The sequence below is a fragment of the Vipera ursinii genome (assembly GCF_947247035.1).
Source record: "Vipera ursinii genome assembly, contig: scaffold_311, whole genome shotgun sequence".
Lineage (NCBI taxonomy): Eukaryota > Metazoa > Chordata > Lepidosauria > Squamata > Viperidae > Vipera > Vipera ursinii.
In genome coordinates, this window is record NW_028148256.1 from 2,459 (window position 1) to 24,424 (window position 21,966).

Consider the following 21,966-nt stretch of genomic DNA (forward strand, 5'->3'; position numbering starts at 1 on the left):
ACTCCCTCTTCTTTGGGGCAGCCCCTGAGATACTGGAAGACTGCTATCATGTCCCCCCTCGTCCTTCTCTTCATTAGACTAGATATGTCCAATTCCAGCAACTGTTCTCTATGTTTTAGCCTCCGGTCCCCTGATCATCTTTGTTGCTCTTCTCTGCAACCTTTCCAGAATCTCAACATCTTTTTTATATTGTGGTGAACAAAACTGGATGCCGTATTCCAAGTGTGGCCTTACCAAGGCCTTGCAAAGTGGTATTAACACTTCACATCATCTTGATTCTTGGGGATGTGTGTTAAAGCAACAACAAAAAAAATTGGACAAAAATACATACTTGGTTAGAAAAGATGTTAGGGAAACACACAGACTTTAAACCTGAACTCTTTTTTACTAGGTATAATTTCAGAAAAAAATGATAAACAAAGTGCGCATTTTACTTTACATGTATTAAGAGCAGCGAGGATTGTATTTGCTCAGCACTGGAAAAATGAAAAAATACCATTGGGTGAAGAGATAATTAAGAAAATACTGGAGTGCGTGGAAATGGATAGAGCATCTTCCAATATTTGAGGGGCTGCCACAAAGAAGAGGGGGGGGGTTTCCACCTATTGTCCAAAGCCCCTGAAGAAGGCAAAGGCAAGAAGCAACGGATGGAAACTCAAGAAGAGAAGCAACCTGGAACTAAGGAGGAATTTCCTGACAGTGAGAACAATTAACCAGTGGAACTACCTGCCTCCAGAATTGGTGAATGCTCCAACATTAGAAGTTTTTAAAGAACAGACTGGACAGCCACTTGTCTGGAATGGGATAGGGTCTCCTGCCGGAGCAGGGGGGTTGGATTAGATGACCTCTAGGGTCCCTTCAACTCTGTTATTCTGTGTTGTGTGAAGTCAGGAGCCATTCCAGGTTCCTTAATCCACCAGCTCAGTGCTTAAATGCATTCGCAATCAAGTTGATTGATTACGGGCCATCGAGCTGCTGTCCGCTCTCAGGGACCACATAGATTCTTTCGATCATAATTTACAGTAAATTAGCATTTGGTAAATATATTGCAGCTGTTTTTAGGGGAAGACTGAACTTTACACCAAAGACTTGTAATATTGTTCCAAACAGCACCGCAAGAGGAGCCCTGAGCACATGGCTGGCCCAAAGGTACTCAATGGGTTGTGTGCAGGTTGCAAGCTGAAAAGTTCTGGGTTTGTGTGAGTGTGTGTGTGTGTGAAAGAGAGAAAGAGAGAAAGGAAGGAAGGGAGGGAGGGAGGGAGGGAGGGAGGGAGAGAGAGAGAGAGAGAGAGAGAGAAAGAAAGAAAAAGAAAGAAAAGAAAGAAAGAAAGAAAGAAAGAAAGAAAGAAAGAAAGAGAGAGAGAGAGAGAGAGAGATATTTGCTGGAATTCGGGATGTTTAGTTTAATGAAGAGAAGGACGAGGGAGGAGAGGAGAGCAGCGTTCCAGTATCTCAGGGGCTGCCCCAAAGAAGAGGGAGTCAAGCTCTTCTCCAAAGCACCTGAAGGCAGGACAAGAAGCCACGGATGGAAACTCATCAAGGAGAGAAGCAACCTAGAACTAAGGAGAAACTTCCTGACAGTGAAGACAATTAACCAGTGGAACAACCTGCCACCAGAAGGTGTGAATACTCCAGCACTGGAAGTCTTTAAGAAGAGACTGGACAGCCATTTTTTGTTTGGACAGCTCTGAGGGACCTCTTCATTCCGTCCCACTTGGCAGATGGATCTCAAAGAATATGAACTTTGTTCCCGGGCCTCCCTGGGGATAACGAAGCCCAAGGCCAGGTGGGCGTACCCCTTACCTGACACTCCCACTTGAGTTTCTGCTCCTTCTGGAAGGCCAACGTGCTGGTCAGCACCGTGGAAGTGTAGCAGAAGCAATGCTGGATCTTGTAGACATCCGCTTCAGTGTAGCTGTGGGGGACAGAGAAGAGCAACAAAGATGTTGTCCGTGCGGATTGTCAGCCATCCAGGCCCTGGTTGTCCCAAAGGTGCTGTTTTTTCAAGAGGCCACTGGACTTCCTCGTTTTTCTTTCGCTTCTCCTCCAAGAAGCTTCTTCAGCTCTGGGGTGAAGAGCAGAAGAAGCTTCTTGCAGGAGAAGCAAAAGGTCTTCAAAGAAAAACAAGAAAGTCCAGAGGCCTCGTGAAGGAGGAGCAACAAAGATGATGAAGGGGCTGGAGGCTAAAACATATGAAGAACAGTTGCTGGGATTGGGTATGGCAAGTCTAGTGAAAAGAAGGCCTAGGGCAGGGGTGGGCAACCTCGGCTCTTTTATGACTCGTGGACTTCAACTCCCAGAATTCCTGAACCAGCCACGCTGAGGGGAAAGGGAGAGGTTTCCAAGCTGAGCCATGCCGGCTGAGGAATTCTGGGAGTTGAAGTCCACCAGTCATGAAGGGGCCAAATTTCCCTCATGCTGGCTCAGGAATTCTGGGAGTTGAAGTCCACGAGTCGTGAAGAGGCCATAGTTTCCCCCATGCTGGCTCAGGAATTCTGGGAGTTGAAGTCCACCAGTCGTGAAGAGGCCATAGTTTCCCCCATGCTGGCTCAGGAATTCTGGGAGTTGAAGTCCACCAGTCGTGAAGGGGCCATAGTTCCCCCTTGCTGGCTCAGGAATTCTGGGAGTTGAAGTCCATGAGCCATAAAAGAGCCCAGGTTGCCTATCCCTGGCCTAGGGGAGACATGACATCAGCCTTCCGATATCTCAGGAGTCGCCAAAAAGAAGAGAGAGGTCAACATGTTTTCCAAAGCACCTGAAGAAGGCAGGTCAAGAAGCAACAGATGGACACTCATCAAGAACTAAGGAGAAACTTCCTGATAGGGAGAACAATTAACCAGTGGAACAACCTGCCTCCAGAAGTTGTGGGTGCTCCAACACTGGTGGTTTTTATGAAGAGACTGGAGAGACCCTTGTCTGAAGTGGAAAAAGGTCTCCTGCCTGAGCAGGGGTGGTGGTGGACTAGAAGTCCTCCAGGGTCCCTTGCAACTCTGTTATTCATCCCCACAGTGCTGAGAGAGGTTGGCCGATGCTTAAGTCACCTGCCAAGGAGAAGCAGGAAATGATCCTTCTTCCTGTGCCTCTGAGTACAACCGAGTCTCCAACTCACCTTTCGCCACCAAGTTTGTTGAAGGCACAGGCCAAGGCCACCACCTGGGACGTGGCCCGGCTGACCACAGGGACACACAGCATGGAGGTCACCTCAAAGCCCAACATGGTGTTCAGTTGCTTGTGCTCTTCCTGGAACGAAAGAGGAGAACATCGGTGTGAACCCAACCAGTTGTGGTGTCCCCCCTTCTTCATCAGACACCACCACCGCGAAGAGACCCACGTTCATATATGGTGGCCAAGCAGCAGAGAATCCGCCATGCCTTTCCAATGAGTAATTTCAATCAAAAGTCATAAGCTTCCCTGACGTACACAGCGTTGGTAACCACAGGCAGTTCTCGACTTACGGCCACAACAGAGCTCAGATTTTTTTTTGTTGTTGTTGTTGCTGAGAGCAGCACAGCTGCTAAGTGGGTTTGGCCCCGTTTTGCAACCTCTCTAGCCACCGTTGTTAGACGAATCGCTGCAGTTGTTAAGTTAGTAATACGGTTGTTAAGAGGATCCGGCTTCCCCACTGACTTGGCACGTCAGAAAGTGGCCAAAGGGGATCGTGTGGACCCGGGACGTTGTGACCGTCGTGAATACGAGTCAGAATAACAGAGTCAGAGTTGGAAGGGACCTTGGAGGTCTACTAGACCAACCCTCTGCTCCGTGGCCAAGCGTCTGAATTTTGATCGCACGGCCGTGGGGATGCTGCAACGGACGTACATGTGGAAAAGGGTTGTTAAGTCCCTTTTTTTTAGTGCCGTTGTAACTTGGAATGGTCACTATAATGAACTGTGGTAAGTTGAGGACCCCAAAGGGAGGACACCGACCCAACTTTTTCTGATGGACCTACCAGGCTGATGTCTTTCAGGATAAGGGATTGCTTCTCTTCTACGACTTTTCCCAAGTGTCCAACCGTTAACTGGGTGGGGAAAAAAGAGAGAGAGGGAGAGACACGGGGAAGAGAGTTCATGGGAACAGTCAAACACGGAGACCGGGATGGAGGGAGGACCTCAGAGCTAGGAAACCGTGGTGGACATGTGTTAAAGCAAGGAGATGTTGGACAAAAATTCACACGTGGTTAGAAAAAATGTTAGAGAAACACAATATATATATATATATATTTAAAACTAGTTATAATGCCAGTAAGGAAGGACGCGGTGGCTCAGTGGGTTAGGACGCTGAGCTTGTCGATCAGAAGGTCGGCAGTTTGGCGGGTCAAATCCCGAGTGCCGCGTAGCAGAGTGAGCGCCTGTTACTCGTCCCAGCTTCTGCCAACCTAGCAGTTCGAAAGCACGTAAAAATGCAAGTAGAAAAATAGGGACCGCTCCGGTGGGAAGGTAACGGCGTTCCGAGCGCCTTTGGCGTCTAGTCATGCCGGCCACATGACCACGGAGACGTCCTCGGACAAGCACTGGCTCTTCGGCTTTGAAACGGAGTCGGAAATGACTAGCACGCGTGTGCGGGGGAACCTTTACCTTTACCTAATGCCAGAAAAACTTGATAAGCAAAATACATACTTGATTCTACATGCGATAACAGCGGCAAGAATTTATATTTGCACAATACTGGAAGAACAAAGAAACACCACCGGGAAGAAGAAATAAGTTTTTAAAAAAATAGTAGGCTGTGCGGAAATGGACAGACTTACTTTAAGGTTGAAAGAAAAAGAAGAAAGAGAATGTTTTCAAACTTGGGACCTCTTTTATCAATGGTTAGTGCAGGGGTCTCCAAACTGGGCCCTTTGATGACTTGTGGACCTCAACTCCCAGAATTCTGGAAGTTGAAGTCCACCAGTCGTGAAGAGGCCATAGTTTCCCCCATGCTGGCTCAGGAATTCTGGGAGTTGAAGTCCACCAGTCATGAAGGGGCCATAATTCCCCCCATGCTGGCTGAGGAATTCTGGGAGTTGAAGTCCACAGGTCTTCATGTGGCCAAGTTTGGAGACCCCTGATATAAGAGGTTCATCCCTCGTCAAGAAAAAATAGTCTTCAGCATGAAAGGTGTACAATAAATGGAGGGCAGAACTGATTTGTCCTGATAACAGTTAAAATAGACCATTTTCTTGCCCGTTGTACGATTCCATGAGATGCAAGCTGCTCAAAATTGCTGGAGGAGGCTGTGGACAACAAACCACGATCCAACCAAGGAGAATATTTGTAGATTGGGGTTGAAGTGAGGGGTCCTTGGTGCTCTCTGAGCTTGGCTGTTTTCCTGAAGACATTTCATTACCCAAGTAGGTAACATCATCAGGGCTAGCCTGGATGAGGTTACCTAGTTTGGGTAATGAGATATTTGCAAAAGTAAAAAGAAAAACTAGCAAGCTGGGAGTGCACCAAGGACCCGTCACAAGCCGCAATGAACGCACATCAAGAAACGAATGCTCATCTTCTCACAATTTTAATTTTATGGGATTTTCGGCAGGAGAGCCGGAACGATGAGGGGCTTCAAGCAACAGATGTTCTTCTCCATTTCTTAATCCCGAGAGTTAAGTCACCGAGACTTCGCGAGACTTAATTAACTTTTGACTGACTGACGGGATCCGGAACGAGCTGTTGCTTAGTTGTTTGTAACCAATTCCAATTCAGGAAAAAGCTGGAGACAACACAACACGACTCTTTCATATCGGCAACATGACATCACACAAACCTACAGCTGGGGGAATTGCTTACCTTATTTTATGGAATTCTTGATGAAAAGTTCTCCCCTACTTGTAAATATCTGTGATGTTTGCTTTGCTCTGGTGGTTAAGGCAAAGGGCTAGAAAGCAGGAGTTCTAGTCCCGCCTCAGGCATGAAAGCCAGTTGAGTGACTTTGGGCCAATCACCAGGAGGCTGTGAGTTCTAGTCCTGCCTTAGGCATGACAACAAGCTGGGTGACTTTGGGCCAATCACCATGAGACGGGGAGTTCTAGTCCCGCCTTAGGCATGAAAGCCGGCTGGGTGACGTTGGGCCAATCACCAGGAGGCGGTGAGTTCTAGTCCCGCCTTAGGGATGAAAGCCAGCTGGGTGACTTTGGGCCAATCACCAGGAGATGGTGAGTTCTAGTCCCGCCTTAGGGATGAAAGCCAGCAAGGTGACTTTGGGCCAATCACCAGGGGACAGGGAGTTCTAGTCCCGCCTTAGGGATGAAAGCCACTTGGGTGACTTTGGGCCAATCACCAGGAGACGGAGAGTTCTAGTCCTGCCTTAGGCAAGAAAGCCGGCTGGCTGACTTTGGGCCAATCACCAGGAGACGGAGAGTTCTAGTCCCACCTTAGGGATGAAAGCCATTTGGGTGACTTTGGACCAATCACCAGGAGATGGAGAGTTCTAGTCCTGCCTTAGGCAAGAAAGCTAGCTGGGTGACTTTGGGCCAATCACCAGGAGGTGGTGAGTTCTAGTCCTGCCTTAGGGATGAAAGCCAGCTGGGCGACTTTGGTGCCAATCACGAGGAGACGGTGAGTTCTAGTCCTGCCTTAGGCAAGAAAACCGGCTGGGTGACCTGATCAACTTGGAGCTCTCCTAAGGCTGCCAACTCTTCCCCTTGCGTGTGTGGAAGACACTATTTTAGACACTGAAGGATCAGCACTCACAACCTGAGCATCACAAAGAGAGGGGTGGGTTTAACAACTTACTGGGAAGCTCATGTCCTCCTCCAAGACTTTATCTCCAACCACCTACAAGAAAGAAAATTTGGGCTGGTCAGAAAAAGTCCTCCTGTATTTCTTTCTGTCATTTCTCATCCCGTTAGGACAGGAGTCTTCAAATGTGGCCACTTTGAGACTTGTGGACTTCAGCTCCCAGAATTCCTCAACCAGCATAGCCCAAGGGTTAGGTTTGTCTGTCTTTCTGTCCGTCCATCCATCCACCCACCTTTCTCCATCTATCTATCTATCTATCTATCTATCTATCTATCTATCTATCTATCTATCATCTATCTATCTATCTATCTATCTATCTATCTATCTATCTATCTATCTATCTACCTACCTACCTACCTATCCATTCATCCAATTTATCTATCATCTATCTCTCCTGTCTGTCTGTCTGTCTGTCTGTCTGTCTGTCTGTCTGTCTGTCTATCTATCTATCTATCTATTTATCTATCTATCTATCTATCTATCTATCTATCATGTATCTATCTATCTATCTATCTATCTATCTATCTATCTATCTATCTATCTATCTATCCATCTATCCATCCATCCATCCATCCATCCATCTTTTCTCCTTTGTCATCTCTTTCTCTCTTCTATCTACTTATCACCTCTTTCTCCTGCCTGCCTGTCTGTCTGTCTCTCTTTATCTCATCGAATTTATATAGCTGCCCATCTAGCAAATATTCCAGGAAGTACGATCAATAATTAGAGAAAAAGCAATTCCTAAACTGAAGTTATTTCTTTGAGGGAGAGAATGCTCAATCGATTACTCAAGATCTTGTTCCATTTTGATTTCTACTGTAGCTACCAAATCTATACTAAGAGAACAACGCAAACTTTTAAAAGAGTTTACATTTGAAAAATGGTGTTCAAACTAAAGTCTATGACTCTGGCTGAGAAAACCACAAGGACATGGAATTCTAGTTTTAAACACACACAGAGCCAAATCACAATTTTATTGATTCTGGAATGACAATAGGTTATTCATTCTCACCTTGTTTTAATTCTGTTTTTAATCTCTCTTTCTTTTTTTTTACTCTGTTTTCATTGCTACTGTATATTTTTCTGGTAAACCCACCCAGAGTCGCTTAGCTGAGATGGGCATAGAAATTTGATCCACAAACAAGTAAATAAATAAATGTAGTTATAAAAGGTAACCAGTGTGTTTTCTGATTACTTGTATAATGTTGCTCAAATGACAGGGCATCGATTTAATTTAATTTAATTTAATTTAATTTAATTTAATTTAATTTAATTTAATTATTTAATTTAATTTCAGGTCAGAACCACTTCCATCTTTTACCCCCTTCTCAGGCAAGGAAGGCGTAACAAATACATTTTCTGAATATTTTGATTGCAAATGTGTAAGGTGACGATGAAATGAAATGAAAATAATAATAATAAATTAAGGCACAACCTTTGCAATTCCTTACAAACCTCCTTAGCCAGCACAGCTGGAAAGCAGGAAGGGCAGATTCCGCTACCCCCAGATTGAAAAGCCAACCGTAGGGTGTGTGTGTGGGGGTGTCTCCTATGAAGATGCTGTGCAGGAATGTCACAAAACTGACTTCAAGCCACTCAAAATGGAGTTTTCCACCAGTTCTTTTATTCTTGTGTTATTCGGGCAAAAAGCCAGGCAGGTGTGCAATTAAACTTAATTAGCCCCTTTATATTTGTGCATCAACTCGTCTAAGTTCAAAGTTGTTTTACCACAATAAATTATGGCCAAGAAGGCTACTCAAGCTGCTGTTAAGTACTGCTGTCCAAATGGGACCTGAAAACCTGGTTTTTTGATCTATCAGGCCTGGACTGAAGGGGTTTTAGCTTTTAATATTGTTTTAATTGTTGGGCTTAATTAATTTAATCTATTTTAATTTTATACTATTTTTATATTGTATTTTATGCTGCCCTATAAACCGCCCTGAGTCCTCCGGGAATAGGGCGGTATAAAAATTTAATTAAATAAATAAATAAAATAAATAAATAGGCTACTCCTTCACACAACACTCACATACACTCCCAACACAGGTGATCCGGAAAACCACAGAGAAGGCTTTGGCTCGGGGGAAACTTCGGCCACCTACCTGACAGAAGAGCTGGTTGTTGTCTTCTGAGACCAGGAGAAGACAGGAACACTGGGACTGGGTCTCCTCCTTCAGCTGGAAGAGAGGAAGGAGAAAGAGGGAGAGATGTCCACAACTCGGAGGAGAAGACCCAGGCAGGGTGGGGTAAGCCTGCTCTGAATTGCAACAAAGGAATGGAATGGAATGGAATGGAATGGAATAGAATAGAATAGAATAGAAAATATGGAATAGAATAGAATAGAATAGAATAGAATAGAATAGAATAGAATAGAATAGAATAGAATAGAATAGAATAGAATAGAATAGAATAGAGTGGAATGGAATAGAATAGAATAGAATAGAATAGAATGGAATAGAATAGAATAGAATGGAATGGAATGGAATGGAATAGAATAGAATAGAATAGAATAGAATAGAATAGAATAGAATAGAATAGAATAGAATAGAATAGAATAGAATGGAATGGAATAGGCTAGGATAATAGGCTAGGCTAGGATAGGATAGAACAGAACAGAAATACAGAATAGAAATTCAGAATGGAATGGAATAGAATAGAATAGAATAGAATAATAAAATACAGAATAGAATAGAATAAAATAGAATAGAATAGGATAGGATAGGATAGGATAGGATAGGATAGGATAGGATAGGATAGGATAGGATAGGATAGGACAGGACAGGACAGGACAGGACGGAACCGAATAGAAATACAGAATGGAATGGAATGGAATGGAATGGAATGGAATGGAATGGAATGGAATGGAATGGAATGGAATGGAATAGAATAGAATAGAATAGAATAGAATAGAATAGAATAGAATAGAATAGAATAGAATAGAATAGAATAGAATAGAATAGAACAGAATAGAACAGAATAGAGTTGGAAGGGACCTTGGAGGTCTTCTAGTCCAACCCTTTGCTCAGGCAGGAAATACCCCTGATCTAGGCACATCCAGGGGAGATCAATACTTGGATAATGCTAATTACTCACGTAATTAATGACTTTAAGCTGGAGGGAAGCTGCATCCAGATCGTACAGTTCCCCTGAAAGGCAACAGATGCGGAGTTTATGGACTGATCGACTGGATCGACAAAGCTACACTTGCTACACAATGGCGGGCGGCACACATCACCCCTAAACAGTGGCCCGGCTGTGTAGAACAAGAAATGAAACGCCCAGCGATGTCCACACGTAGTAAAAACAAGAACAGGTTCCTGACACACAACAGACTAAATTACACAACGCTGCAAACACAGATATAGGTGTTCCTCGACTTATGACCACAATTGAGGCCAAAATCTCCATCGCTAAGCGAGACAGTTGCTCAGGGAGTTTTGCCCTCATTTCCCGACCTTTCTCGCCGCGGTTGTTAAGTGAATCGTTGGAGTTGATAAGTCAGTAACACGGTTGTTAAATGAACCTGGCTTCCCCCATTGATTTTGCTTTTCAGAATGTCGCCAAAGGGGATCGCGTGACCCCACCCCCCCCGGGACATTGCAACCGTCGTAAGTACATGCCAGTCGTCAAGCCTCAGAATTTGGATCACGTGACCGTGGGGATGGCTGCAACGGTTGTAAGTGTGAAAAACAGTCACAGGTTGCTTTTTTCAGTGCCATTGTAACTTTGAATGACTTCCGGTTTGCCGCTGTGGCCGCTGCGGCCGTTTGGAAGGCGAGCTATGTCTTCCATGTCCAATTCCGCATCGCTGGGGGACCCTGGAAAGGGTGAAAAGTTGCCCTGTAGGGGCAACCAGCAAGGAGGGGATCCCCGCTTGATCACAGGAGGGTGGTAGCCCTTCCGCTCGATCTGGGGCAGCCCTCCAAACCGCGAAGCCTCCGAATTTTGATCACGTGACCGCGGGGATGCTGCAACGGTTGTGTTTAACTTTGAATGATGGCTAAACAAACGGTTGTAAGTCAGGGCCTCCCTCTATACAGAATTGGTTAATGATTGTCTCTCCTGCATTATAAAACTGGGGATAGTCAACGGCCCTTACCGCACAACTGCAGGATCTTGCTGTCCAGCTCACTATAATTATTCCTGGGGGGCTCCACAGGTTTTGCCTGGCAGGGCTGCAACTTCTGAAGGATTTGGAGACGCTTGTAGGAGACCAGGATCTGCAAGAAACCACATTCACAAAGGAAGAAGTCACTCCTGTTTTTAAAACAACCCGTTCTAGCTGAAGAACGGGTTGAAAAACTCGGCAAAGGAGGAAGCCCTACTTGGCTACATTCACACAACTCTGAGTATCTAGGTATACATCATTCCCCACAGCAAAGAGAAGCAGAAATGGTTAAATAGATTCTTTTGTCCAAAGGAGAGAATATCATGGGCTCTCCATCACTGGAGATTTTTAAGAAGAGACTGGACATTCACCTGTCTGAGACAGTATATAGGTTCTCCTGCTTGAGCAGGGGGCTGGACTAGAAGACCTCCAAGGTCCCTTCCAGCTCTATTCTATTCTATTCTATTCTATTCTATTCTATTCTATTCTATTCTATTCTATTCTATTCTATTCTATTCTATTCTATTCTATTCCATATTTTCTATTCTATTCTATTCTATTCTATTCTATTCTATTCTATTCTATTCTATTCTATTCTATTCTATTCTATTCTATTCTATTCTATTCTATTCTATTCTATTCTATTCTATTCTTATTCTTATTATTCCGTTCTATTCCATTCCATTCTATTCTATATTCTATTATATTCTTTATTCTATTCTATTCTTATTATTCTTATTCTTATTATTCCATTCCATTCTGTATTCTGTATTCTGTATTCTATTCTATTCTATTCTGTTCTGTTCTGTTCTGTTCTATTCTATTCTATTCTATTCTATTCCATATTTTCTATTCTATTCTATTCTATTCTATTCTATTCTATTCTATTCTATTCTATTCTATTCTTATTATTCCGTTCTATTCCATTCCATTCTATTCTATATTCTATTATATTCTTTATTCTATTCTATTCTTATTATTCTTATTCTTATTATTCCATTCCATTCTGTATTCTGTATTCTGTATTCTGTATTCTATTCTATTCTGTTCTGTTCTGTTCTATTCTATTCTATTCTATTCTATTCTATTCTATTCTATTCTATTCTATTCTATTCTATTCTATTCTATTCTTATTCTTATTATTAATATTCCGTTCCATTCCATTCCCTTCTATTCTATATTCTAGTATATTCTTTATTCTATTCTATTCTATTCTATTCTATTCTTATTATTCTTATTCTTATTCTTATTATTCCATTCCATTCTGTATTCTGTATTCTGTATTCTGTATTCTGTATTCTGTATTCTGTATTCTGTATTCTGTATTCTATTCTATTCTATTCTATTCTATTCTATTCTATTCTATTCTATTCTATTCTATTCTATTCTATTCTATTATTATTCCATTCCATTCCATTCCCTTCTATTCTATATTCTATTATATTCTTTATTCTATTCTATTCTTATTATTCTTATTCTTATTATTCCATTCCATTCTGTATTCTTTTCTATTCTATTCTGTTCTGTTCTGTTCTGTTCTATGCTATTCAACCCTGTTTCCATTTTGAAATGGCTTCCAGATTTTGTGCTTGCAATTAAAAAAATATCTCGATTTTGTTTTTGCTAATTAGATAGGTTTATTGTTATGGAAATGGTTTATACATACTCTTGTGTAAGAGTGAAAAGTTGCAATTGTAATACTGTTATCTTCCACTAAAGAGAGTTGCTGCCTTTTTCTTTTCGTTCTCCTCTTTACACAATCTTTTTTCTTTTCCCTCCCCCTTCTTATCGTTTTCTATTCATTTTTTGAATTTCCCTTTGGATTTAATATTTTGACGGGATAATAAAACTATTAATAATCATCATAATAAAAAAGACACCGAGTACCTTAATTCTCCCCCCCCTTGTCTGGGTTTCCCACAAACAAGCGTTTGCCTGGGAACTCCAACCTAGCTCCAGGTTGCAACGTTGTGTAAAATCAATTTTACCAATCCTGCTTAAGCCTTCTGTGTAAATACAACTGGTGTCGACGCTTGGTGTGGATGCCTGAAGCAAGCCTCCCAAAGTTAGAACTTATTAATTTATTGATGACCGCAACTGAGCCTAAAATGTTTCTTGTTAAGCAAGACAGTTGTCAAGTGGGTTTTGCTCCATTTTACAACCTTTATTGCCACACCGTTCTTAAGCGCATCACTGCTGTCCTGGTCCCGACAGATGAAACTCTTCTAAAGAACTTTGAGGCATTGTTTACCTTAAAGAATCTTTATTCGAGTAGCATAGCATCGGCACTAACACAATCGAAGCCAAAACCTCCCCTGAGCACATAGTATCAAAACACAATTCCCTCCTCCAATTAACAGTCATAAATTAGCTTGAAGCATGGGCTTCCCCTCCAGCTCTCCAGCCCCATCAATTCCTTATCAGCTCTGGGCTCAGTAACCTTGATTCCCACGCTACGTTTAGTGTTGTTACGTCTAGTTGGACTCTCATTCACATTCCCGCCTCCCAGCATCATCTAACTCTTAAAAGCGAAAGGGAAAAAAATGGAGCTACATTTCCATCTGTTGTCAATGCAAAAACATCCAATGTTAGCAACGTTGACAACTGCAGTTCTGAAATTTGTAATACGGTCGTTAAGCGAATCTGGCTTCCCCCGTTGACTTTGCTTGTCAGAAGGTTCCCAAAGGGGATCATGTGACACACACCCCGGGACGCTGCGACCGTCGTAAATATGCGCCAGTTGCCGAATGTCCAGATTTTTAATCATGTGACGGTGGGGAAGGCTGCAAGAGTCATACGTGTGAAAAACGGTCGTTAAGCCGCTTTTTCCAGCGACTCGATAACTTCAAACGGTCACTAAATGAATAGTGGCTACCTCAACGATCTTTTTCGGCCTTCTGACAAGCAAAGTCAATGGGGAAGCCAGATTGACTTAACAACCAGGTTACTATCTGAATCACTGCAGCGATTCGCTCAGCAAGCAAGAAAGGCCGTAACATGGGACAAAACTCACTGCACAACTTTCTTGCTAAGCAATGGAAGCTGTGGTCATAAGTTGAGGACTACCTACAAATGGCGCGCCTGATTTGGACCCCTTTCCCAAGCGCGGGGCTGGCTACTTGTACAGAAATAAGAAAAGCGGAATTGAATATTTCCTAGCCTGCTTCCCGCGGGATTGACAGAAAACAGAAACCCAGCTGTGTTTTCCACAAAACAGCTGGGGATGAGGTGGGATTCCCATGCCAGGGCCAACTGCTCCTCCCTACCCTAAAATTTAAATTATTATTTCCCCCCCTGCCCAGTGTGGTTCTTTGCAATCGCCTCCTATCGACATGGCATTAGCCTTGGTGGAGCAGTGGGCTAATGCCTCCTTAAGTAACACCAGCTGCCTGCCATTAGTGCAGGTTCGAGTCCCACCAGGCTCAAGGTTGACTCAGCCTTCCATCCTTCCCAGGTAGGTAAAATGAGGACCCAGATTGTTGGGGGCAATTAAGCTGACTTTGTAATAATGCCGCTTGGGGTGTGTGTGAAAGCCCTAATAAGCAGGCATATACATACTGTAGAATGAAGGCTACTGCTAAGCTTGTAAGCCGCCCTGAGTCTTTGGAGAAGGGCGGGATATAAATGGAATTAAAATAAAAATTAAAAAAATTAAAAAAAATTGCAGTCCAAACTTCTCAAGTTTAAAAATATCCTAGAAAATAAAAAAAAAATCCTTAGCTGTTAACCCTCTTTTCTCCCCACCCCCAACTTGTTAATGCACAGATGTTGATGCTCTTTGACCTGATGTCCCAATAATGCTCTCTGGTTTACATGGTGTGACGGATCATCGTGGCCTGTTGTTAATGCGATGGTTGTTTTGATTCCATGTCTGCCCCGTTCTTAGTTTTCCCACACTCTATCCGAGGGCATCTGACCCCCTTGGGAAGCCTTCAGAGAGGCTGGGGAAAGTAGAATCGGCTTGCAGGGCTGGGAAAGTTTGATTTTAAGGCCAGTCACCGGCCAAACAGGGTCAACAACCTCTCTCTGGCACTTCATAAAGGCAGATCCTAATCAATTCAGAGGAACTAGAATAACAGAATAACAAGAGTTGGAAGGGACCGTTAGCGGTCTTCTAGTTCAACCGCCTGCTCAGGCAGGAAACCTTATACCGTTTCAGACAAATGGTTGTCCAATCTCTACTTAAAACCTTCCAGGGGCCTGGAGACTAAAACATATGAAGAACGGCTATGGGGTTTGGGTCTGGCTAGAGTCGAAGGAAAAGAAGAAATAGGGGAGATAGGATAGCAGCGTTGCAGTATCTGAGGGGCTGCTGCAAAGAAGAAGAGGGGGTCACATTATTCTCCAAAGCACCGGAGGGAAGGACGAGAAACAATGGTTGGAAACTGACCAAAGAGAGAAGCAACCTGGAATTAAGGAGAATGTTCCTAACAGGAAGGATAATTAACCAGTGGAACAGCTGGACACCAGAAATCATGGGCACTCCATCACTGGAGGTTTTTAAGAAGAGGCTGGACAGTCACTTGTCTGAGATGGTATACGTACTCCTGCTTGAGTGGGGGGCTGGACTAGAAGACCTCCAAGGACCCTTCCTATTCTATTCTATTCTATTCTATTCTATTCTATTCTATTCTATTCTATTCTATTCTATTCTATTCTATTCTATTCTAGTCTAGTCTAGTCTAGTCTATTCTATTCTAGTCTATTCTATTCTATTCTGTGTTGGAGCATTCACCACTACTGGAGGCAAGGAGTTCCACTGGTTAATTGTTCTACCTGTCAGGAAATTCCTCCTTAGTTCCAGGTTGCTTCTCTCCTTGACGAGTTTCCACCCATTGTTTCTTGTCCTGCCTTCTGGTGCTTTGGAGAATAGCTTGACTCCCTCTTCTTTGGGGCAGCTCCTGAGATACTGGAACCCTACTATCATGTCACCCCTGGTCCTTCTCTTTGAAAGACCTGACATGGCCAAATCCTGCAACCGTTCTTTATATGTTTTAGCCTCCAGTCCCCTGATCCTCTTCCTGCCCTGATCCAGGGCAGGAGACAACCACATGAGAACAACGGAGCCGAGAAACTCTGCCCCACAGTGCAAAGACAGGCGACCCACTTAATGAGCCATCACTGGTAGTCCTTGACTTACAATGCCTCATTTAGTGACCATTCAAAGCTACAATGGCCTTAAAAAAAGTGAATTATTATTATTATTATTATTATTATTATTATTATTATTATTAATAATAATAATAATAATAATAATAATAATAATAATAATAATTTTATTTATATACCGCCCTTTTCCCGGAGGACTCAGGGCAGTGAACAGGGCAAATATATAAAAAATACAAAAATACAAAAGTTAAAAGGAATTAAACATATGCCCAACTAAAAACAGTGAATACAAATATTAAAATAACAATAAAAAACCCCCACCCATAATAATAATAAAGTTGGAAGGGACCTTGGAGGTCATCTAGTCCAACCCCCCGCTCAAGCAGAAGAACCTATGCCAGGGGTCAGCAACCTGAAACAGTGAAAGAGCCACTTGGAACTGGTTCCCTCACAAAAGGAAAAACTGGGAGCCGCAAAAAATGCGTGTGCATGCATGTACATGCGCACATGCGCAGAACAGAGTTTGACTGAAGAGTGGAGCCAAGGCGAGATATGCACCTACCCTGCATATTTGAATTGATGGGTTGAACTTTTTTAGTCCCACTTTTTTTTTGTTGGACTGCACATGGCAGAGGACTGGGAGCCGCAGGAGACGGCTGAAAGAGCCGCATGCGGCTCCGGAGCCGCGGGTTGCAGACCTGTGCCCTAGACCATTTCAGACAAATGGCTGTCCAGTCCCTTCTTAAAAACTTCCGGTGTTGGAGCATTCACAAGTTAATATTGTTTTCCATACTTTTGCAGCATCCTTGTGGTTATGTCATCAAAATTTGGATGCTTGGTGACTGGCATGTACCTATGACGGGTTTCAGCGTCCGGGGGTCACGCGAGGCCGCCTTTGGATGTGCGAAGTCAGTGAGGAAGCTGGATCCAGTACGCAACCGTGTTACCAACTTACCAACTGCAGTGACCCGCTTAAGAACAGCGGGGCAGAAAGCTCGTAAGATGGGGCAAAACCCACTTATCAATTTTCTTCCTTGGCAACGGAATTTTGGGCTCCGGAGGATTAACCTGTAGCAGCTTCTTCTTCTTCTTCTTCTTCTTCTTCTTCTTCTTCTTCTTCTTCTTCTTCTTCTTCTTCTTCTTCTTCTTCTTCTTCTTCTTCTTCTTCTTCTTCACCTTCTTCTTCTTCTTCTTCTTCTTCTTCTTCTTCTTCTTCTTCTTCTTCTTCTTCTTCTTCTTCTTCTTCTTCTTCTTCTTCTTCTTCTTCTTCTTCTTCTTCTTCTTCTTCTTCTTCTTCTTTTTTGTGATGCCGGGAGGCAGAAGGAGAAAGAGACAGTCCCCACCCCAAGGATTTTAGGAAAGGGGGGCTTCACTTACGTGCTTTTCCAAAGCCCGCAGGTTTTGCTCATCTGACTCCGAAAGCCGGCCGCAAGAGACCTGGGGAAGTTAAAATAAAGAAGTCAAAAGAGCAGGTGGAAATTAATAAAATAAAACATTATAGTCATGGCATCCGAGGCCAGGGGGTCCCCAACCTTTTGGGCACCAGGGACCGCTTCCGTGGAGAAAGACAGTGGTTCTCAACCTTGGCCACTTGAAGATGGCTGGACTTGTTTATGGAGGTTCTCCGTCCTCCAGATCATGGTTGTCCCCAAACCAGGAGGCCACTGGACTTCCTGTTTTTCTTTTGAAGACATTTCGCTTTCCCATCCAAGAAGCTTCTTCAGCTCTGGCTGGATGGTGGGGAAGGGAAGGATTTGCAAGGAGTATAAATCCTTCCCTTCCCCAACATCCAGCCAGAGCTGAAGAAGCTTCTTGGATGGGAAAGCGAAACGTCTTCAAAGAAAAATGAGAAAGTCTAGTTGCCTCCTGAAAAAAAAAAAACCAGCTTTGGGATGGCTGGACATCAATTCCCAGAATTCCCCAGCCACAGTAGCTGTCCCACATCGCTGTTAGTGAGATGGGCAACATAGACTTTCAATAATTAAAAGAAATAAAACGAAAGGGAAAAGAAGGAAAAGAAAGAGAATTTTAATAAATAAATTTAATTTCATTGATATTTTAATTTATACAAAAATAAATAAATACTAGTGGAACTTGAACCATCTGGGATTCGTGGCTAAGACTGCTAGCTCTGAATAGGAAACAAGAGCTGCATTTCAGGCCAAGTCGTCACCTAGGGCAGCCCCATGGAGAGTTGCATAGCAGTAGTCTAGAGGCAAAGAGGGCCAGGTTTCAATGTCCAGGAGCTGTGTGATATTTACTTTTATTTATTTTGTTTATCAGACTTCTTAACTGCCCTGCTCACTCATGGGGGGGATATCCCTTTCATCCCATTTGTCTTCCTGCGGACCCCCATGGGTGGGATAAGAAGTGGGCAGACAAGAAGGGATAAAAAAAACTCCCAGTGGTAATAAGAGAGATCTTTTCTTTCTTTCTTTTTCTTTCTTTCTTTCTTTCTTTCTTTCTTTCTTTCTTTCTTTCTTTCTTTCTTTCTTTCTTTCTTTCTTTTTCTTTCTTTCTTTCTCTCTTTCTTTCTTTCTTTCTTTCTTTCTCTTTCTTTCTTTCTTTCTTTGTTTCTCTTTCTTTCTTTCTTTCTTTCCCTCTTTCTTTCTTCCTTTCTTCCTTTCTCTTTCTTCCTTCCTTCCATTTTCTTTTCTTTCTTTCTTTCCTTCCTTCCTTCCTTCCTTTCTCTTCCTTCCTTCCTTCCATTTTCTTTCTTTCTTTCTTTCTTTCTTTCTTTCTTTCTTTCTTTCTTTCTTTCTTTCTCTCTTTCTTTCTTTCTTTCTTTCTTTCTTTCTTTCTTTCTTTCTGCAAATCAAACTAAAACAGCTTTGTCCAAAAGCAAACGAACAGCCAGGGCAAAAGACTTAAGGAGCAAAAGTCAAAGATCAACCAGAAACCCTGCAGTGGATGGTGTCAGAACCCTGATCCATCGATCAATAAGCATGAATAATTCAGAAAAAGAACAATCTATCGAAGCTCCGGGGAGCCTTAAGGAACTTGGTTAAAAATGGATCTCGGCTGCCTCCATACAGCATTTTCTTACCCATAAAACCAAGGAAGATAAAACAAAGAAAAAAACTCGGCGTAGAAACAAAGAAAGAATTTATTCTGTGTTTCGTCCAACCAACATCTTTTCTCCCCACTGTCCTCCAGAGCATTCTTTGGATGTACACCTGGATGCACAACTACTATTCCTAGAGGGACAGGCAAAGGTTGGAGTGGGCAACAAGGGTGACTTTACAACCTGTAGACTTCAACTCCCAGAATTCCTGAGCCAGCCACGCTGAGGGGAAAGGGAGAGGTTTCCAAGCTGAGCCATGCTGGCTCAGGAATTCTGGGAGTTGAAGTCCATGAGTCATGAAGGGGGCAAAGTTTCCCCCATGCTGGCTAAGGAATTCTGGGAGTTGAAGTCCGTGGATCATAAAGGGCTGGGCAGAACGTCATGCGATTTGTTGAAGCTTCTCCTCAGGGACAGGGTCAAAGAAATCAAAATGGCAGCCACAACACATTAAAAAAAAGTAGTCAGCTTTTGATTTCCAAGTGGTTGTGGCCGCCATCTTGACTCTTTTGCCCTCTCTGCCTTACAACCACATTAGGAAGATAACATTATCTTTCACAAACACAGTTTTCGAGGGCTTTTTTCTCCAGATACTCACTAGGATCACGCACACCACGACCCCCGAATCCTTGTCCACCAAAGGATTGATTAACACTGCAGGAAAAAAAAAGGGGGGGGGGGAGAGGTAAAGAGGAAGAATGAAAATAAATTAGCCAAAAAAAGAGAAGAATAGAATAGAATAGAATAGAATAGAATAGAATAGAATAGAATAGAATAGAATAGAATAGAATTACAGAATGGAAATACAGAACAGAATAGAATAAAATAGAATAAGAATAAGAATAGAATAGAATAGAATAGAATAGAATAGAATAGAATAGAATAGAATAGAATAGAATAGAATAGAATAGAATAGAATAGAATAGAATAGAATGGAATGGAATGGAATGGAATGGAATGGAATGGAATGGAATAGAATAGAATAGAATAGAATAGAATAGAATAGAATAGAATAGAATAGAATAGAATAGAATAGAATAGAATTACAGAATGGAAATACAGAATAGAATAGAATAGAATAGAATAGAATAGAATAGAATAGAATAGAATTACAGAATGGAAATACAGAATAGAATAGAATAGAATAGAATAGAATAGAATAGAATAGAATAGAATAGAATAGAATAGAATAGAATAGAATTACAGAATGGAAATACAGAACAGAACAGAACAGAATAGAATAGAATAGAATAGAATAGAATAGAATAGAATAGAATAGAATAGAATAGAATAGAACAGAATTACAGAATGGAAATACAGAATAGAATAGAATAATAACTTTATTGTCACTTCGAATGTACACTAATCGGCATACATTAAAATGAAATTTCATTGCAATCAGCTCTCAAAGGGTCACCACTGACATTGTTCGGTTCTAGGCAACTGAGGGCTAACGCTGTCAACATAGGTCATAGTCCCTGATTTATGACCTCTTTTGGGGAACAGAAATTCCACTGCTAAACGAGGCAATTGCTAAGTGAGACCTGCTCGGTTTTACGAACTTTTTTCCTGCGGTTGTTAAGAGAATCCTTTGCCGCTTCCTTACCTTGCTTGCCAGGGGCTAAGGGGGCAGCCAAGCCGGCCACAGGCTTGCCCTGCAGCTCGCCCACCGGCAGCCCGTTGCAGGCCACCCTCTTCTGCTGAAGGACGGCATCTCTGGAAGGAGAAAAGCAGATTAATGAATAAAACGGAAGCAAAAGGAGATAATTTGGAAGGGAATCCCAGTTCAATTCCTCGATTCCCAAAGGGCAAGAACAGCCAGGCTTATAGGGGAAACCGTCCAAGAAGAAATGCCAGTTTGGTTTGGGGATAGGAGACCACTAGGAGATCCCACAGCAGAAGGATAGACTCGGAAGCTGGAGAAACACCCCAAAGGAAACCGTGGGAGTGCATTTGTTAGGTCTACACAGGCCAAGCCCCACCCAAGGCTTGATCTTCAGACAAATCACGGCCCTAAGTAAGAAAGGCAGGAAGTTGCAGCAGCAATTCCAGGTGAGAGACAATCTGATCTAGTGGTTAAAGGCAACAGGCTAGAAACCAACGAGTTCTAGTCCCGCCTTAGGCATGAAAAACCAGATGGGTGGCTTTGGGCCAATCACCAGGAGACGGTGAGTTCTAGTCCCACCTTAGGCAAGAAAGCTGGCTGGGTGGCTTTGGGCTAATCACCAGGAGACGGTGAGTTCTAGTCCTGTCTTAGGCAAGAAAGCCAGCTGGGTGGCTTTGGGCTAATCACCAGGAGACGGTGAGTTCTAGTCCCACCTTAGGGATGAAAGGCAGTTGGGTGACTTTGGGCCAATCACTAGGAGATGATGAGTTCTAGTTCTGCCTTAGGTTGAAATCTGACTGGGGGATTTTGGCCAGGCCCTCCCTCTCAGCCCAACCCACAAAGTTGTTGTGGGAAAATGTCCCTAGAGTACAGTTCAGGAACACACCCGAAAAGAGGCAATGTTTCCATCCCACCGTTGTATCTGCCATCTTGACTTTTTAGATGCCCCCCCACCCCCACCCCCGCCAGCTGAAGAGTGTGACCAGCTGCTTTTCCCCCCCTTCACCCCTCATTCTCCAACTGAGCTGGTCATTTCTTTCTCTTTGAGCTGGTCTCCTCCCTCACCTGAGCACCTGTCTGCAGATTCACCTGAAAGAGGTAAACCTTTTATCCCTCGATCTGGATTGGAACTCAGTTCCTTGAAATCACGAAATCCGACTCATCAAGCCGAAGGATTACGGAATTCCCTTCCTTCCCTCTCGTTCTGGAGGTCTGTTTTCTCCCCAGTGAATTGTCTATCTGTCCACGACAGCTTCTTGTGTTTGTGTGTGTGTTTTGTGTGCGCGTGTCTGTGTTGCTTTCATCCCAATAGATGAAAAGCACCATCTCCTACGGGGTTTTTCCCTGCCTTCGGCCACGCACTCCA

General features: G+C 43.1%; 1 protein-coding gene across 1 annotated transcript; it reads right to left on the minus strand.

Moving 5' to 3' along the window:
• Positions 1-1,803: 1,803 nt before the first annotated feature.
• LOC310650653 (cGMP-dependent 3',5'-cyclic phosphodiesterase-like) lies at positions 1,804-20,710 on the minus strand (the record flags this gene model as incomplete). Its single annotated transcript, XM_083380234.1, has 10 exons — positions 1,804-1,915; positions 3,110-3,240; positions 3,947-4,015; positions 6,711-6,752; positions 8,819-8,893; positions 9,810-9,862; positions 10,816-10,936; positions 17,311-17,370; positions 19,593-19,648; positions 20,601-20,710. Coding segments are annotated over 10 exons (829 nt in total), but the record flags the coding sequence as incomplete, so codon positions are not given.
• Positions 20,711-21,966: the final 1,256 nt, after the last annotated feature.